General features: G+C 44.9%; 1 protein-coding gene across 4 annotated transcripts in view; it reads left to right on the top strand.

Moving 5' to 3' along the window:
• Positions 1–18941, top strand: part of SNX25 (sorting nexin 25) — a 217410-nt gene that overhangs the window by 194558 nt on the left and 3911 nt on the right. For 3 of the 4 annotated variants that reach the window (XM_068278698.1, XM_068278697.1, XM_068278699.1), the window contains 4 exons: positions 961–1125; positions 6283–6400; positions 12742–12808; positions 15023–15204. In XM_068278698.1, the coding sequence (XP_068134799.1) occupies positions 961–1125; positions 6283–6400; positions 12742–12808; positions 15023–15204 (532 nt within the window). The remainder of the gene's footprint in view (positions 1–960; positions 1126–6282; positions 6401–12741; positions 12809–15022; positions 15205–18941) is intronic. The other variant, XM_068278701.1, reaches the window with a different exon arrangement.

Below are 18941 nucleotides of genomic sequence, written 5' to 3'. Positions count from 1 at the left end.
GATCCCAGATTAGGTGAAATTGAGGTGTACAACTCCTATGTGTATAGACCAATTTTCTGTAGGTCAGCCCATCATCCAAGCGCTTAATCCAGCCAGAGAGCGGCGGCACTGCAGGGGACAGCCAACGTAGGGCTATCTCTTGTCGCGCCGCAAATAGGGCCTCACGAACAAATGTCTTAGTGCAAGGTTGTAGACCCTCAACTTGGATAACGCCCAACACACACAAAACTGGGTCAAGGGTTACTGGGGAGCCCATCTTGTCGTGCAAAAATTTTATTACTTGTTTCCAGAAGGCGGTTATTTGAGGGCAGCTCCAGTTCAAGTGGAAAAATGAGGGGGAGTCGAACCCACATTTTGGGCATAGCTTACTGGCGTTAGCATCGTACTTGACCACATGAGACGGGGTAGGATACGCCTGATGTAAAATGTATAACTGGGTGGCATGGTCTTTAATGCATACCGAGACTCTCTTAACTGCCTCCAAGGCCTCATCCCAGTCGTCGTCCTCACCACTGTGCTTCTTTATATAGCCATGCATTAAAGCGAACCTGAACTCAAAACTGCTTTGAAAGATAAGCAACAGCATGATGGCCTTTAAAGAAAAACATTTTGTTACAGCTGATACAAATCCTGCAATAAATCTGCAGTGTGTTTCCTGCTTTCACAGAAGCAGGCATAGGGTTAACATCCTGTGTTAACAAATTAGCTGCTCTGCCATGGCAGAGGAGATAGATTCCTGAGCTGACAGTCGAGAGATCAAATTTCAACTTGTGATTCATCGCAGATGAGGGAGAATTAGAAATGCTCAACTCGCGAAATATATACAGGGTGGATTTTTCTCTGTTTTCCTTCTGTCCTGTGCAAAAGTTCAGGTCCACTTTAAATGGACAAGATCATCTCTGGGGTACACCTATGATCCTGAATAATTTGATTAAAGCATGTTTCTTTTCTTTGCCACAGAAGCTGCTTTCCGATGAGCGGTTATACCAGAGTGAGGTGCTTTATGCCTTCCTGAGCCCGTCTCCTGAGCACCTCAAAGTATTAGATGTGCAGGGCAAAAAATCTTCCTTCTCGCTCTCCTCATTTCTGGAAAGACTTCCTGGTGATTTCTTTTCCCACCAAGAGGTGAGCGCTATCCAGATATAAGTCTATATACTCTATGGCTCTTATTGATGGTATACTCCAGTACTGTAGGGATTGATGCCTCTACCATGATGTGTAATGCTGCCTTTAGGCAATCTTTGCTGTACAAAAAATTCTAGTCACTGCAGCCATAGACAGTCATGTATGTTCAGTCAGCTGACCTGTTATGTTTTTTGGAGTGAGGAGGAGACTCCTGACTGAAAATAAACATGTTCAACCAAGGGTGTAACTAGAAATCACCAGGCCCCCCTGCAAAAATTTGGATGGGCCAGCTCAGGGCCGTTTTTTTTTTGGGGGGGGGCGCAGGAGGGGTCTTAGCATGAGAGCAGACCATGGCCACACATCGGTTGGGGAGGGGGACAGTCCATCCCACACCTCTTTTCCCTTAGCGCTCCCCTCCAGCATTAATCAGTGGTAGCTGGCAGGAACACGTACCTCCATCCACCGCGGAGGTCCGATCTCTAAGTACCTCACGCTACTTCCTGTTTAAACAGGAAGTAGCATCAGACACTTAGAGCAGAACCCTCCGACGCGTGGAACGCATGAAGGTATGTGTTCCTGCTGCCACTGATTGTTGCTGTCCCCCCTCCCCGCCAATGTTCGGCCACGCTCTCCCTTTATTCTGCGACCCCTCTTGCCCCCAAAATGGCCCTGAGCGGGCCCCAGAGGCCCTGCCCCCACCCCGCAGATGCAGGAGCTGCAGCGCCTATTGTTACAACACTGTGCTCAACCTGACTGATTGCTACTTGCCCCATTAGGTTGAATGCAGAAGACAGGTGATGCCTGTGCATACTAGTTGGCTGTGAATGAGGAACTGATCATAGCAGGAAATAAAAAACCGTAAGCTGCTGCTGTCTGTTATGTTCCATGTTGGGGTTTGTTTTGTTTTTTTTCGATGGGGAGACCAAAAAGATAGCAACACTGCTGGATGCTGGCGTGATCAGACATCTGAAGTCTTAAGCTTGATTCACACATTCAATTTTATTTTAATCAATGATTGGCCATTTTTACCTCCTTCATGTAGTATGAGGGTCAATAGACCATGAATAATGTGATCAGATTGTATAGGTGAGATCCATACTACATGGAAGTAGTAAAACTGGTCAGTGATTGGCCAATAAAAATTGAATGTGGGTGCTTTAGGCAATTCAGTTATACCTTTTTTTCGTCTTATTATTATTTATTGGATTTAGCGCCAACATATTATGCAGTGCTGTACAATAAATAAGATTACGGACAATGATAATAGGGGTGACTGACAACACAATTCAGGTAATAAGTAGTAAGACACAGCGCCAGATCATTCACTGGAGCAGTAGTCCCAATAATGTGCACTGCATAATATGTTGGCGCTTTATAAATACAATAATAATAATAAAAGTTCATATTATTCTGTGGGTAGAGTACACAATCAAGTATGATTTCATTTTGATATTTAAAGGGAACCCGAGGTGGGTATTTTAATTTAAAAGAAAAAGAAAAAATTTGACCTGATTCGGGAGGGCTGGCCAGATCCGGAAGCCACAATCCCCACCGCTTTGTGTCGCCCCTGTTTCCTGCAATAATTACGTTTCATTTTCATGAGCCCTGGGGTCACGACACTGGAAGCGCTGCTCTGTTTGTCATGCACGGAGCGTAGCACAGGGAGGTGGAGGAGTGGACGGGGGGAGAGACAGAGCTGCCCAATGGCAGCTGGGGAAGCCTCCAGTGGGCGTTTAGCAGGGAGTGCTTCTCTGCCCCTACCCCCTTGAGATATCAATATGCTGCAATTTTGGGGGGTGATAGCGTGGCGATGGGAGGGGGCAGAGGGGAGGGGGGACACCACAAGAGGCATGTCCTGCAGCAGGTAACATGCCTCTATGCCCCATCTGCCGCTCCAGCACTGCCTCGGGTACACTTTAAGCAGTTGTGGGGGGTTGAAGGTCAGTGTGTTGTGGTCTATAGCCTCTCAGCAATCCAGTAAAATTCAAAGATCTTTTGGAAAGTTGGAGGAGAAAGGTTACATGTTGCTGTTGAGAGAGTTCTTTTCACATTTACAATTTGACATTGTAATTGGCATCTAAGCTAGCCACAGTAAGATGATCTCAATAATTCATGCCCTCATGCCACAACAGGCTTATCCCCTGACCTCAGGCTGCTTATTGCGCTTTCTGTTGACATTTATTCTAAGAAAAGCAAGAATTGCTAAATGCCTGTCTGCAAGTTGCAAACCATCAGCTTATTTTTAACCCTTGAAACAAGGGCAGTGCATCTTGTGCATGGTTTGACATTTTACTCTTCACACAGTTTCCCAGAATGTGACTTTTATCTGATTTTTTTTTTCCCAAAATGAGCGGTCAGACCCAACAAACTGTATTTCAAAGCATCAACCACATCAACTTGTAGCAACTTTGTTAACCACAAAAGATACATGTGGGTAGTGTGAAAGCAGAAAAGTGTACATCCAACAGAAAACACACCTTCTATAACAGGAACACACCTTCTAAAATATAAAGGCTGTCAAAGACTTTGCAGTTCAGAGTAGGAGTAGAAGCTTCTGAGCCCTAATGCTGGGTACACACTATGAGAGTTTATGGTCGATTTACTGTCAGATCGATTATTTCCAACATGTCCGATTTGCTTTCCGGTCAATTTTCGAGCATTTTCCGATCTATTTCTTATGAAACTTAACAGAAATCGATCGGAAAATGCTTGGAAATCGATCGGAAAGCAAATCAGCACATGTTGGAAATCGATCTGAAAGTAAATCAACCATAAAATCTCGTAGTGTGTACCCAGCATTAGGGCTCGTTCACACTATTTCAGCAGGAGTAGGGTATGCGATCTGCTAGAGCATCAGAAGTGCAACATCAGACTTTCATACTACAGACTTTCTGATTTTCATACTATGCGCTATCGCACTGCTGAACGCATTTTCGGCAAAGTGCATCGCTGATCCCATTCACTGTAATGAAAGGGATCAGCAGCGCAAGGCACAGCAACACATATGGCATGCGATCGGGTGTGCTTGCGCCCCGAGTGCGCAGCCATTCGCGTTGCCTAATGTGAACAAGACCTAAACAGCACTTTACTGGCATCCTTGTGTATGTCCACCTTCAGGAGACAGCTGGCAGGTATTTGATGTAGACTGAAAACTTGGTGGAGAGGGAACGGTGGGAGAAAGCATAGAGGAGGGGAGGACAGTTTATGTACTTGAGGTACGTAAGATGACAAATCTTCATTTCTCCTTTTTAATTACCATATTGAATGCATTAAATTGCGCCACACACACACACACACACACCCACACACACACACACACACACACACACACACACACACACACACACACACACACACACACACACACACACGCGCATGCTGTTGCCCTAAGCTACCTTTTATTGGTCGTTATTACACTATCCAGTATTGGCTGGATAGTGTACTGGTTAAGAGCTCTGCCTCTGACACAGGAGACCAGGGTTTGAATCTTGGCTCTTCCTGTTCAGTAAGCCAGCACCTATTCAGTAGAAGACCTTAGGCAAGACTCCCTAACACTGTTACTGCCTATAGAGCGTGCCCTAGTGGCTGCAGCTCTGGCGCTTTGAGTCCGCCAGGAGAAAAGCGTGATATAAATGTTCTTTGTCTTGCCTTTGTCTTGCTTAGAACAACAGTTTTGGGAATGAGTGCTGTAGAGCAGTGTTGTTTGGCAGGGATGCTCTCCGACCTCAATCACGAGTGATTACTCATGATTCAAAAAAGGTTTAATTACAGCCGGTGTGCTGTATCCTTGACATCCTTTTAATCCTTGACAATTGTGTTGGGCCGTCTCTGGTGTGAATCTAGCGCAACTCCAGCATGCTGTGAGCTTTCATCTCCAATACTGCAGGAGGCCACTTGTTCATTCTCTGCCCATCATGCCTCCCCCCTTCTCCAATGAACAATACATGTTGCTTGGCTGTAGCCAAACCGCAGGGATGCTCTCCAACCTCAATCACGAGTAATCACAAGTGATTCCTCGTGATTCAAATGAGGTTTAATTACAGCCGGTGTGCGGCGGGGAATGAAAGGGTTATTTTCCCATAAGCAGCGCTCTCCCTGCACTCCAAACCGGTCCATGTGTCCTATTAGTCGTGTCCAAGCCTCTCTGCCGTCACTTCCACCTTCAAGCCGGAAGGAGGAAGTGATGGTAGCGAGGCTTGGACACGACGAATAGGACACATGGACCGGTTTGGAGTGCAGGGAGAGCGCTGATTATGGGTAAATCGCCCTTTCATTCCCCGCCGCACACCTGCTGTAATTAAACCTCATTTGTGATCGAGGTCGGAGAGCATCCCTTCGGTTTGGCTACAGCCAAGCAACATGTATCGTTCATTAAAGAAGGGAGGAGACATGATGGGCAGAGAATGAACAAGTGGCCTCCTGCAGTATTGGAGATGAAAGCTCACAGCATGGTGGACTTGCGCTAGATTTACACCAGAGACGGCCCATCACAATTGCCAAGGATTATCTAGCATTTGTATGAGGCTTGGGAATCTATGTTCACCATTTCACACGTCATTAAGGGCCCTTTTCCACTAGCAAGCACGATCGCAAGCGCAAATCACCTGCGCTTGCGATCATGCAGGCTCCTTTTTCCACTGTCGGCGTTCTGCTGTACCGCCGCCGGGAATGTAACGCCATTGCGACGAGAATCGCACAGGACGGCGATTGCGATCGTAGCGCAGTAGTGGAAAAAGAGCACTGCGATTTACATGTTATCGCGGTGCTCTAGCGATTAGAAAAACGGCTGCGATGCGCTTTTTAAATCGCATCGCAGCCAGTGGAAAAGGGCCCTTACTGTTCTGAACCAGACCCTCATTGAGGGGATATTGAACTCAGGATGGAGGGATGATAGATGGCCACACTGGTAAAATGAATGTCCAGAGACTTACTATACTAGTAGCATAAGATATGATTCCTTCCAAAACAAAAATACAAACATTGCTAATTTTGGCACAAACCATTGTACCCTGTAAAGTACCTAATCCGTTTATGGTCTTAATGCAACTCTGCCAGTTGTTTTTAAACAAATGACTTCTCCTATATGTACTTATACTTCTCTTTAACTAATATAAGTAATGGACACATGATCTGATTTTCTGTAAACCTATTTCTTAGGATGAAACTGAGGAAGACAGTGATTTATCTGACTATGGAGATGACATGGATGGGAGGAAAGATGCCTTGGCTGAGCCATGCTTTCTGCTGATTGTAGAGATTTTTGAGCTGCGTGGAAGTGAGTATTTGCCATCACTGTGAGCATCGAGCGCACATACTAAACTTGAGAACGTATGTTCTTTCCTATCGCACTGCACTGCAGCTCTTTGCCCCATGACTAACTTAGGGCTGGTGCACACCAAGAGCGCTTCTGAGCGCTTTTAAAAACTCTAGCACTATGAAAAGCGATTGGCTACTGTATTTGAATGGGATGGACCACCCCAGAGCGATATAATTTTCTCCCAAACGCGGGCCCTGCAGCATTTCTGCACTTTTCTGAGGCGATTCAGCCTCAGTGTTGAGTATAGGAAAGTATAAAATCGCTCTGAAAAGCGCAGTGATTTTCCAATCGTTTTTGTTACAGAAGCTGTTCAGTTCTAGCTGTACTGTAACAAAAAATAAAAAACACTACACCAAAACGCTCTGCAAATAACTAGGTATGAATAAAAAATCGCTAGGCACATGCCTAGAATCGCTCTGAAAAATCACTTAAAAAAGCACTGAGCTTACGTTCTCAATTAACCACTTGAGGACCGACCACAGTGGTAAACCCCCCCTAAAGACCAGGCTGCTGTTTTCATAATTGGCCACTGCAGCTTTAAAGAGACACTGAAGCGAAAAAAAATATATGCTATAGTGAATTGGTTGTGTACTATGAATAATTACTAGAAGATTAGCAGCAAAGAAAATATTCTCATACTTTTATTTTCAGGTATATAGTGTTTTTTCTAACATTGCATCATTCTATAATATGTGCAGATTACACAACACTCAGCATTCAAAATGAGTCTTTCAGAGCAGTCTTTGAAGTAATGACCTCTCCTCTAGCAGAGGAAAAGTAAATAGTCCAGGAACAGTTGAGATAATAAAAGTCAGATAACAGCCCTCTCCATGACTAACTTAGTCGGAGAGCTTAATGGCTTGTTTGCATAGAAATAACAACTGGAGTTTCTCAACTCTTCCTGTACTGGAAACAATTACACTGATGTATCTGATCTTAATGTTTTATTTCTTAGCTGTGCTACACATACAAATCATAATATCATCATTTTTTTTTCGCTTCAGTGTCTCTTTAAGGCCAAGCTGCAGGGCCGCACAACACAGCACACAAGTGATTCCCCCTTTTCTCCCCATCAACAGAGCTCTCTGTTGGTGGGGTCTGATCGCCCCCCTTGTGTTTGTTTTATTTTTTATAAATATTTGTTAATGTTTTTGTACTTTTTTTTATTTTTTATTAATTTTGTGTCACGCGGCTGTCCCCAGTACAGCGCTGCTGCTGATCGCAGCACTGTACTATGTAAACAGACGGCGATGACGCCGTCTAACAGTCTCCGGAGACTGAAGACAGGGCGTAGCTCCGCCCCCCGAGAAGGAGATGCGCACGCACCCTGCGCACTATCTCCTTCAGTAGCCGGCTCCAGGACCTGACGCCTATCGGCGTTAGGCGGTCCTGGGGCTGCCGCCGCGGCCACGCCCATGGGCGTGGAGCGGTCTTCAGGTAGTTAAACAATTCCCAGACCATGTAACTGGAAATAGGGGTACCTTTAGTCGAGAGCTAATGGGCCTCCGAGACTGTGTGGTGGCCATCGTTATAATGCCTTACCTTAAGCTATTTGTTGACTTACGGTGGTGTCGGTAAATGATGCCTTGTGCTGCCGGCACCTATGTTAATTTTATGTTAAAATTCTGCTGTTGCAGACTCTATTGTACCTTATGTTTTGCACATTTAAATGCAGTTATATATTTCATATATGTTTATATGGATTTGTTTGCTTTAATATTGAAAACAATAAAACCGGTTGTGATAAAAAATTTAAAAAAATAAAACCCTGAGCCAGAGCCGGATCATCGACCAGGCACATCAAGCACCAGCTTGGGGCCCCATTCAAGTTGTAAAGGGCCCCATTTACAAGCCTGCTTCAGTGCTGCTGCCGCTGCTGCTAAGGGGCCCCATCAGTGTGTAGTCACCCTCTCTCATCCAGCTCTTTCACCTGTCTCTAGCCAGAGTCTGCCTCCCGCAGCAGCACTGGTTTCTGGAACTGAGCTGTGAGCTGAGGCTGAGCGTGTTCTGTTGCTATGGTAAAGAGACGCTCAGCTCCCCATTCCTCACAGTCAGTCAGCATGTGCCTTGTGTGACCCATATCTGCCAACGTTATTTCGTCGGCACACCCCCTCCCGAGAGGCCTAGGGAGGTTGGCAAGGGGATACATCTGCCCCCCCCCCCCCCCCCCCCTCACAGCATCTGAGGGAGCGCATCGGCAGTGAAGCCGATCATATAGCCAGGGCTATGGATAAGCAGCAGAGGTCACGGCCAAGCTGCACAATTGATTCACCTGCCTGCTGAGCTGACCCTCAGATCACTCGTTCGACTATGGAGGGTAAATAAGGCCACCCATGTGCTGCTTGAGTTGATGATGATGATACGTCCAGCCAGCCCCCAGCGTGCCCCATGTGCTGCAAGACGTCACTGACGTCGAGCATGAGCGAGCCTGTAACAAGAGGGAGTGCAGAGCAGCTTGCGCTGAGGAAGGACTCTGCAAATGCCAAAGTGAATGCAGAGCCAGCCGAGGAGGGAGGCTGTCACTGTGTCATGTCTGCATTCAGCATGGTAAGCTGATGGCTCTCACATTCCTCTCCCTCCTGACTTTCTTCGATCTTCTGTTTACTCCTCTGCCTATTCACCTCCCCCCCTCTCTGATCTCACTGTTAAGCCTCATCTACACGGGTAGATGAGGCTGCGATCCGGCGGCTCGATTAGCCGCCGGATCGCCTCTTCCGCGTCCCCGCAAAGCACTTTTTTTTTTTATTGGTTTCTTGCTGCTAATGGAATTTAACAACTATTTACCAAGTCTACATTCTATATTTTCAGGGAACACTAGTCCTAATGTAGATCTTACCTAACTCTTTTTACGCAGGCCCATAATACATGCGCCATCTTCTCCATCCAACTGGCAGCTTCTACTGGTTTTCTAATTCGTGGCGGGGTCATGTACATGTGTGCCGCAATGCATGCTGAGATATGTAGTCCATGGATGCAAGTACAGAGCTATACTCGCATCCAGGGTTTACATCTGCCAGCATGTATTGTGACCCGCGTGTGACGCTGGCAGAACCTGCTGGTCAGGTGGAGTAAATGACGCATGATCGATGGACCCATAGGAAAGTAATGATGCTATGCCAAGCAGCACACACCATAATGAACCTCCCATTTGGAACCTCCCAACAGTGATCTGGCCCTGCACAGGCACGTCATGATTGGCGGGCCGGGGTGAATTTTATCCTGCAGTGTGCTGCCACTGTGTCCATTTACGTGGCAGTGGCTGGCATTGCCATGATGACGTGCCAGCACCACTCTCCCGATACCGGCCAGAATACCGCTCCGAAAGCTGCAGTCAGCTCAGTACTTGTTGCTGGCTGCTGACATCATCTCCCCTGCGTCCCTTCTATGTCCTGCCCCCTGCTTGTCAGGCACGCGGCTATCATGACTCTCAGGAGTAGGCTGGCTTGGTGCCCGGGGCTGGTGAAAACATTAGCAGAAGGGGGAGGTCAGGTGCGTTGTTCTAATATCCTGCAGGTGGCCTCTGGTGTACGGCATGTGGAGCTGTGACCATCGACTAGTGCATGTGCAGGACCATGGCTGTCATTGGGCGTGCATCACAAAGCGGTGGGCACTTTTCTCTAGGTTTGTGACTAGTATACTATACATATTTCAGTCAATCAGTCATAATTATGATGAAATTAATAAAATGTGGTCATAAACCTGCCCTGAAATAGGTCTCTAGTCTATCGAAGCCTCTCTTCAGGACAGGTCAATCACCACATTTTATAATTTTCATCATATTTATGACTGTCATATTATATATAGTATACTGTAATATACTGTATATCTATGTAAAAATTATGCTACACAAGGGAACTTCTACTTCCACTATGCTGTGTACTGAAGGCTGCATTCAGGTGGCTTCTCACTGAGGTTCTGCACTGTTGCTGCCCATAAACCTACAGTAAAGTGGAATAATAACTGCCAGGTTAACTTACCTGGAGGTTCTTCAGCCCCCTGTAGTTTTCCTGGTCCCTCGCCGTCTTTCAGCAATGGGTTGAGGGAGGGGGGCCCAAATCTACTACTTTGCTTAGGGCCCCATTTGGTCTTAATCCGGCTCTGGCGTTTGCGATTATGCTAGTGCTCTTTGGTGTGCACTGGCCCTTACTGAGCAAATGTTGTTCAGAAAGAAAACTACAACACTGCCACCCAGTGGCTACAGACAAACTGAATCCCACACTCGAACTTGTACCTGGATGCCACATAAAGACATATAAATGACTTTAATTTGTTTCAGTAGCCTAAAGGGAATGTCCAAGCAAAATAAAAAAATGAGTTTCACTTACCTGGGTCTTCTACCAGCCCCATGCAGCCATGCTGTACCCTCGTAGTCACTCACTGCTGCTCCAGTCCCCGGCTGGCAGCTTGCCGACCTCGGAGGTCGGCGGGCCGCATTGCATACATTTTTACGCATTCCCGCTAGTGCAGGAACAGTAACACATACATTTTTACGCATTACTGGTTCAATGCGTACATTTTTACGAATTGAACCAGTAATGCGTAAAAATGTATGTGTTACCTGTTCCTGCACTAGCGGGAATGTGTAAAAATGTACGCAATGCGTCCCGCCGACCTCCGAGGTCGGCAAGCTGCCAGTGGAGGACTGGAGCAGCAGTGAGTGACTACGAGGGCACAGGATGGCTGCATGGGGCTGGTAGAAGCCCCAGGTAAGTGAAACTCATTTTTTTTATTTTGCATGGATACTCCCTTTAAAGCAGACCTAAACCAAACATTTTTTTAATTCAAAATATTTAGTTGCACATCTCTGACAAAGATAAATAAACACTCTTTCAAGCCTATGATCATTTCAGTGCATGCTTTTCACCCTTATCTTTTCATAACTAGGGTTATACAGGTGGCAGCCATTACTTCTGAGCCTAGTAGGAGGTTTTAGATCATGGGTGTGTTTGTCATCACAGGGGCGTCGTCTATGTGAAATCTCACACAAGCTGAGATCACCTCCCCTGTGACATCATCAGTAGCAGCCTGTGTTTTGCTTTTGTTTTTTATCTCGTCCATCAGTCTGCCGGATTCTGTCCCGGCAATATGAAAGGGAGGGGTTCCTCCAATAAATGTAATATATTTTATATTTGTCATCATGCAGCTGAAAAAAGGCTGCTATTTATTATAAGTTAGGCACACAGATATAACAGGGAAAATCTATGGAAAATTGTTTTAGTTCTGTTTTAAGTAGTGGATTTTGTATAAATACAACATTCGATAGAGGAAAAAACAAAATTCTGAACTTTTTAAATAGCAATATATTAAATACTTTCTTAAATTAGGGGTGCCCAATTTACCAATATTCTAATCTTGTAGTGCTAATAGATAATATTTTACTACAACTAAATACAACCCTATTTTCACGCCTAACCCTCCCTCTACGGATGCCTATCCTGAACCGCTCCTCCTAGGTGCCTAATCCTAACCACCCCTCTCACGGCTAACTTTAACTGCCCCTCCGCCTAACCTACATCCCTCCCCTCTACCCCCTGAAGACAGCCTGGATTTTTTTCCCGTGCACCACCATAGGTGCTCATTGAAATAGCGACTATGTGGTAAAATTCAGGTGCCTGGGCAACCAGAAATGAATAATTCCGCTACAAATACAGTCCGCCCAAATTTCCTGGCCACAGAGAGCAAAGATCCAACCTGACTACAGATCACAGCTCTGCAAGCAAAACATGTACAGAGATGTTAGCAGCACAGGGGCCTCTTATAGGCAGGTGGATGCTGTTAGGCAAGAAAACTACAGGCACAGCAGTGCTGGTGCATATTGGTGCACTTATAAACCGCAGGAAGACAGAGGAATGAATACTCCTGCTCAGAGGTCACCAGGAAGCAGAAATATTTATGCATAATGTATTCAGCAGTGTTTGGCCTGGGGACCATGGATGTCAGTACCTGAACAGCATAGCAACAGTGCTACTTCTAATCAGGGCTGTGGAGTCGGAGCAATGTTCAGGTTCCTGGAATCGGAGGTCTCACTGAGTCGGATGATTTTTGTACTGACTCCACAGCCCTGCTTGCAATGTATGGCTGACTTAAAGCTGTAAGTACAAGATAGAAAATGAATCACTTGGTTGTATTACATTACAGAAGGATCACCATGAAACCAGTTTTATATGCTGTGCCTCTAATCACATTATAACATGGGAAGGTTACAGAATATGCGTAGTCCATTATATCATATATGTCATACAGAGATCCTAAGCATGGAACGTTATGTTTTCCTAATGAGCATGTCTGTTTTATTGCAGTGTTTAAATGGGTGAGGAAGACACTAATTGCACTGGTACAAATCACATTTGGAAGAACCATTAACAAGTAAGTTGCTATAACATTATCAGTTTTTTTATGTTTACTCTAAACTTGCTGTCAATAGTGCATGTTTGCTGAAAATGTATTAAATATTCAGTATAAAAGTCCCTGTACTTAGATTTGCTTATTGTATTACTAATATTTATTTATATAGCGTCAACATCTTCCGTAGCGCAGTACAGAGTACAAAAATGACAATAGTGGTGAGCACAGATACAAAAGAAGTTCAACGGCCTGCAATCAGGACAGCAACAAAAGTATAAAAAGCATAGTTAATATGTGAAGCAATACTGGCATATGTTCATTAAAGTACAGCAGAAACGGGAAACCTGGCTATAATGGTGGTCATACACTAATAGATGGCCACCAGATCGACCATAAGATAGATCCTTCTCTGATCAGAGGGGTCTATTACTGCCACACACTGTATACAGATTTCATCATAAAATATATTGAAAATCTCTAGTGCTGCCACCCGCCAGGCCCCAGATCTCCCCATCTGCTTCCCTGGGTGTTGACAACAGAGCTAACTTTCACCTGTCCACCGATGCACCTTCCCGTGTCTTCTCTCCTGGGGTGCCTGTGTCATGTGACAAATGCCAGAGGTCCGGCATGTATGCTGCTGGACCTCCAGTGTTTGTCACAAGACACAGGCACCCCGGAGAGAAGACCAGGGCTGTGGAGTCTGTACAAAAAATTATCTAACTCAGACTTCTCAGTTTATGAAACCTCCGACTCCAGGTATCCAAAATTTCTTCGACTCCGACTCCAACTCTGACTCCACAGCACTGGAGAAGACACAGGGAGGAGCACTGGGGCAGGTAGAGGAGTCACTCAGACAGGTGAGAGTCAGCTCTGCTGCCAACACTCTCCTTCGGTCATCCTCAAATCAAACAGCACTATCGCCATGCTCCTGACCCACTGGTGATCAAGCGATATCTTCCATCCGGCATAATTGACCAATGCAATTGCTTTCGGCTGAAGATTGATTGAGCATTGTTGGCAGCATCGATTGTTAGCAGATTTGATCACTGTGGTCAGATCCGCCGGATATTGACGGGGAAAATCGACAAGTGTATGACCACCTTAATCCTGATGGCATGATGTAGCCAATTTCCCTAGAACACATTCCCACTTCAGGACAGAATATGTCATACATCACCCATGGTTTACGTCATCGTTATCAGAAATTGTTACTGTACAAAAAAGACAGCTGATTTATGAATTATATCGTATATAAAATACATGATGATTATTTTATTTGAAACCTATTTGATGTTTTTGTTATCTATCATATTACCAATACATTTAACAAACAAGGATAAAAAAACTAAAGCAAGTTTGGACTGATCAAATGAGTTATTGTATTTCATTACATGATTAGTCTATCAGCTGTTGTATTTGTGAAGGGATTTCACAACCAACCAAGACGGGATCCATGCACTTTAGGGCCCGTACACACTGCTGCGCTTTTAAACTCGCATGCGTTTTTTAATCACAAGGCCCTTTTGAAAATCGTGAAGACCTGTACTCACTGGTGCAATGCGAGTTTTCTATTTTCATGAAGGCTTTGCAATTTAAAAATCGCATGCGATTTTAAAAATGCACCGCAAGTGCAGCAGTGTGTACAGGCCCTAACTGAGGAAGTGCAGAAACATAATCCATTTGAAACAGCTGTATTGTCCTCTAATACTCCTTGAAGACTTTTGCTATACAAATTTAAGATCCACATGCTAGATTAAAGTTGCGCAAAGAAACAAGAAACGCGCAAATGACATTGCCCTAGCAAAAAGAAACGACAAGTCTTTCAAGGGACGTTGTCCATGAACCGATATTCCAAACGACTGTTGTTTGAGTACTGCACACACAAACAGAAGGTAACATTTCATGACCTGTGTGCATGCTGTTGAACGATGTCATTTGAACAACATTGTACACACCTGATATCTGCCCAACAGTCATCTGAGTTGATCCGCCGGTTGGATCGGGCAAAATAACTATTATTGGTCACTTGTCGTTTGGCTAAACTTTTCTCAACAATTGTAGTCCAATAGGTGAAATCTGTAGATTGTCGGATGTTTGAATTTTGTACAGCGTATGTACATAGCTTTAGTGACCATATGAGATCACCTAGATCCTCTGGATAATATTAGAATTATCAGGGATAATATTAGAATCATCAGTTATACACTATTGTTTACTCTTTTACTATTTCCACAGACAGATCCGTGACACAGTGAATTGGATTTTCAGTGAGCAGATGATGGTTTACTATATCAACGTGTTCAGAGATGCGTTCTGGCCTAATGGAAGACTAGCACCTCCAAAAACCTCAAGAACAGAACTACAGTGTCAAGAGACCAAACAGAAAGCACAGCAAAAACTACTTGAAAATATCCCTGGTGAGCGGCAGTCCTTGTGTTGTATGGTGCATGTCCAGTGGCTGGGCCCAGGTCACTGCCATTACAGCTACTGCCAGCTTGTGTACATGGCTGCAATGAATGTATTAGCCTTGTGGTTGTAAACACACTGGAACTACTACAACGTGTAGCCATGGAAACATTGATGTCACAGCTTATTGTGTACAGCAGTCTGTGTTTTCTGCCTCAAGTCATTATACTTGTTGTTCTATATATAGAATGTCTTTCACCGTGGATATGGAGATGTTTATCTTGTCTCCACTGTCCACATTACAGATTTTTCTATGTAGAAGGACAGTTTAAAGGAGTACTATCGATTGAAACGACTTTTTTTTTTAATACTGTATATTAGTGTACACATTACCACTAGTGCTAGGGGCACTTTATTTATTCACCCAGGTCTCTCTCTTGCTATCCCTGCTTAAAAATGCATTTCTCACACAGCTCATAGTAGTTTGGGTCACCCTGAGCTGCTTGGTTACTCTGTCACACAGCTCACAAATATATTTCACTGTGTCACTCACAGCATGCAGGAGACATGAGGAGAAATAGGCTGATCTGAGGTGGTAACAGGTAACTAAATGAGCTGGAATATTGCTGGAATATAACTAGCTATAAACAATAGTCTGTGTTTACACTCAGTCTGGCTGCCTGCTTGTGGTGATTCACTCCAGGCTGCATCCACTTTACAAGCTGCTGAGAGGGGCAGACCACTGTTTACAATTAGCATTATTAGTATCTTTATCAGTCAAGAGAAGCAAAGATAATAAACACACATTGCTAGAATCTTTAACCCCTTACCACCATATCAATAAGATTCTTTCAGCAAGGTGATAATTAAACTATAAACTGAGGAGTTGATAGCAACTCCCCTGTGCAGACATGGGCTTAGCCCTCTGGGAGCCCTCAGCATATAGATACATTTGTATCAAACACTGACGGCCAAAACTGACGGAGGATTTTACAGCTGAGAGGAACAGCTGTGTGAGGAATCAAATTGCTCCTAGTACTTGTCCTAATGTGTGCTACAACATACAGCATTTAAAAATAAATGCATACATCGATAGTATTCCTTTAATGTCTTTTTTTGAATGGTGTTAAGTCACAGTATCCCCCCACACACATATCTGAACAACAAGGGACCATACCTGTTATAAACCACAAACCATTATTTGCAGGTCCTGATCTTCACTGTCACATGACCACTGCTGGACTAACTCTCTTTATGTAGCAGAATGCTGCATCTCTTGTTATACAGTTTTACTTAACCTCCTGCAGTGCTTTGTGAGAGGGGAGCGGCCCGGGCTACTCACTCTTTACCACAGATTGGCAGGCTTCTGAAGTGTGCAGAATACTAACTGATAGGAAGTGCTTAGTAGCGGTATCATGGTCGCTAGGAAGGGTAGTGTTCAGGGGGTGAGAGAGTTGTTGATTTGTATTCTAAAGCTATGTAGATTGTCCTGTTTGACATATTGGTCTTGGTATAGTGAATTCAAACACCCAAATACTCCCGACCACTGTTGTTCAGCACCTGAACAAGCGGACAGGGTCAGGAGGAGTTCCCCGCCCGGCATGTCACATTGTGCTTCACATGACTCTGATACTTCCTCCTTCCAGTTTAGTTGCAATCTGAGATTTGATGCTAAACACACATGTTCTGAAGATTGGATTGGAGTGCATGCAGTGCGGGAGGGCTCTTAGTGTTGATTTGCCTTACGCACAAGGGGCAGCTTATGGCATTCAGCTGTGAAAACCATACCTCTATAATAGTTCCATAATTGTTCTAAAGTAAGGCAAAAAAAATGCAGTTTAAATCGTGGACAAAAGACTGTCAAAAATGCATGGGTAAACACACAGTTCTGTGGTCATGCCAGGACTGGGCACCTCAAATTTCACCCATAATTCATAAGATCCCTCCTAACTTGGAGGCGAGAGAGCCCTCAGATTGGAGTATTAGAAGTTTTCTGAAACCATCAGTGGCTTTGTGTGCAATTTATGGAATGACCTCACTCCCTTAGTGTGAATCTTTTAGGTCTAATGCAGATATGGATTACAAATTAATTTTGTTGGCGAGATCCCCATTTTTCATCTTTGACAAAACCAAGTGGCTTGCCACATTTTATTTGGCCAGGTATAGCTTATGCTTTGTGAGATCTTCAGCTATTTGGTCGCAGGCTGGAATATGAGATTACTAATCACTACTGATAGATACAGAACCACAAAATGACTCCAAAACTCTAGTAAATTGCTGACTGGGGTCCTCTCTTTAGAGGAAAGTGGGGGTTGATTTTATGATTAACCTCCCTGGCGGTAAGCCCGAGCTGAGCTCGGGCTATGCCGCGCAGGAGGATTTCTCTGCTTCTGGTGGGGGCGAGTGCTGTGCGCGCAGCCAGCACTTTGCTAGCCGCGCGCACAGCTCGATCGCCGCCGCTCTGCGGCGATCGCCCGCACGCAGCGGCGGAAGAGGGCCCCCCCCCGCCAGAGCCCTGCGCTGCCCGGACCAATGAGTTCCGGGCAGCGCTATGGGCTGGATCGAGTGCGCAGGACGTCGGCTGACGTCCATGACGTCATGCCAATCGTCGCCATGGCAACAGGAGAAGCCAAACGGGAACGCGTTATATACACGCTCCCCTGTTTGCTATTGATGCCGGCGACGATCGCACTAGAGGGCCACATGCGCCCTCTAGTGGTGTTTAATGTAGCTACCACTCTGGTAGCTTTACATGAAACAAAAAAATAATTAAAAAAAAGCATTTTTGCCCATTTTTAAAAATAAATTAACCGCCAGGGAGGTTAATAAACACATACCTGGAAAGAAAACCCAACTCTTATATACATTTATATACTTACTGTATAATCTCCAGCATTTGGGTGGCCTGCCACTGCCAAAACAAGGCATTCCACCCTTGGGCAGGTCTAGACTTTTTGTTGCCTGAGGCAAATGCCGATTTGGAATGATCGCACAGTATCCGACAGTTTACTTTGCGTCATTTAATGTTCTCACATGACATGCTGCAGCTCAACACAATAGCACACTGGCTGGCTGTGAGTCTGTGTAAAACATACTGGTCACAATTAGCTGCTCCGTTCCTCCTCATTAAGGACAGCAGTGCCACCTCCTCCCTTCTGCTGTGCAAGTCAAATGAAACACTGATGCTCTCCTTCCTACCCCCTCCTCACTCACTGTCAGTCTCCTCACACAGCACAACAAGCTGCTTTTCCCCAATGATGACCTATTCACCTCACTCTCTGTCTCTTCCCCTCTTACTCTGACTGCATGCTGTTAGTGTAAACAGAATACAAAAATTCTGCGCCTGATGCAAATGTTTCACCTTGCTTCATGAGAGAACCGGCCCTGCTTCCACCCTTTTAAAAATGCCTGTCCTTGTTTCGTTTTCTGTCTGGTAAATGAGGCGGGAGGATCTGTACCAGGACTCGAGTAGTAGATGTCATGTCTAGCAACCAAGACATAACTATAGGGGGAACAGCTCCTGTTTTTAATAGTGTTGCTTTTGGATATGTCCTAATAAACTGCTCCTTTGCATCGTGCAGATTTTTGTCTCGTGTTTTTGGTGTCAATTAGCTATTTTGAGACCTAGATCACACTGTACAATTCTCCAAGTCTATTCACTGCCCATACAATTCTTTGGGCCTGTTCACAGTACTGCATTGCAATGGGTCATATTATTCTATCTCGCTGCTTGCAGGCTTTGTATTAA

The sequence above is a fragment of the Hyperolius riggenbachi genome, chromosome 1 (genome assembly GCF_040937935.1).
Source record: "Hyperolius riggenbachi isolate aHypRig1 chromosome 1, aHypRig1.pri, whole genome shotgun sequence".
Lineage (NCBI taxonomy): Eukaryota > Metazoa > Chordata > Amphibia > Anura > Hyperoliidae > Hyperolius > Hyperolius riggenbachi.
Note: the sequence above shows the minus strand (reverse complement) of the source record. Positions and strands in the feature narration are given on the sequence as shown.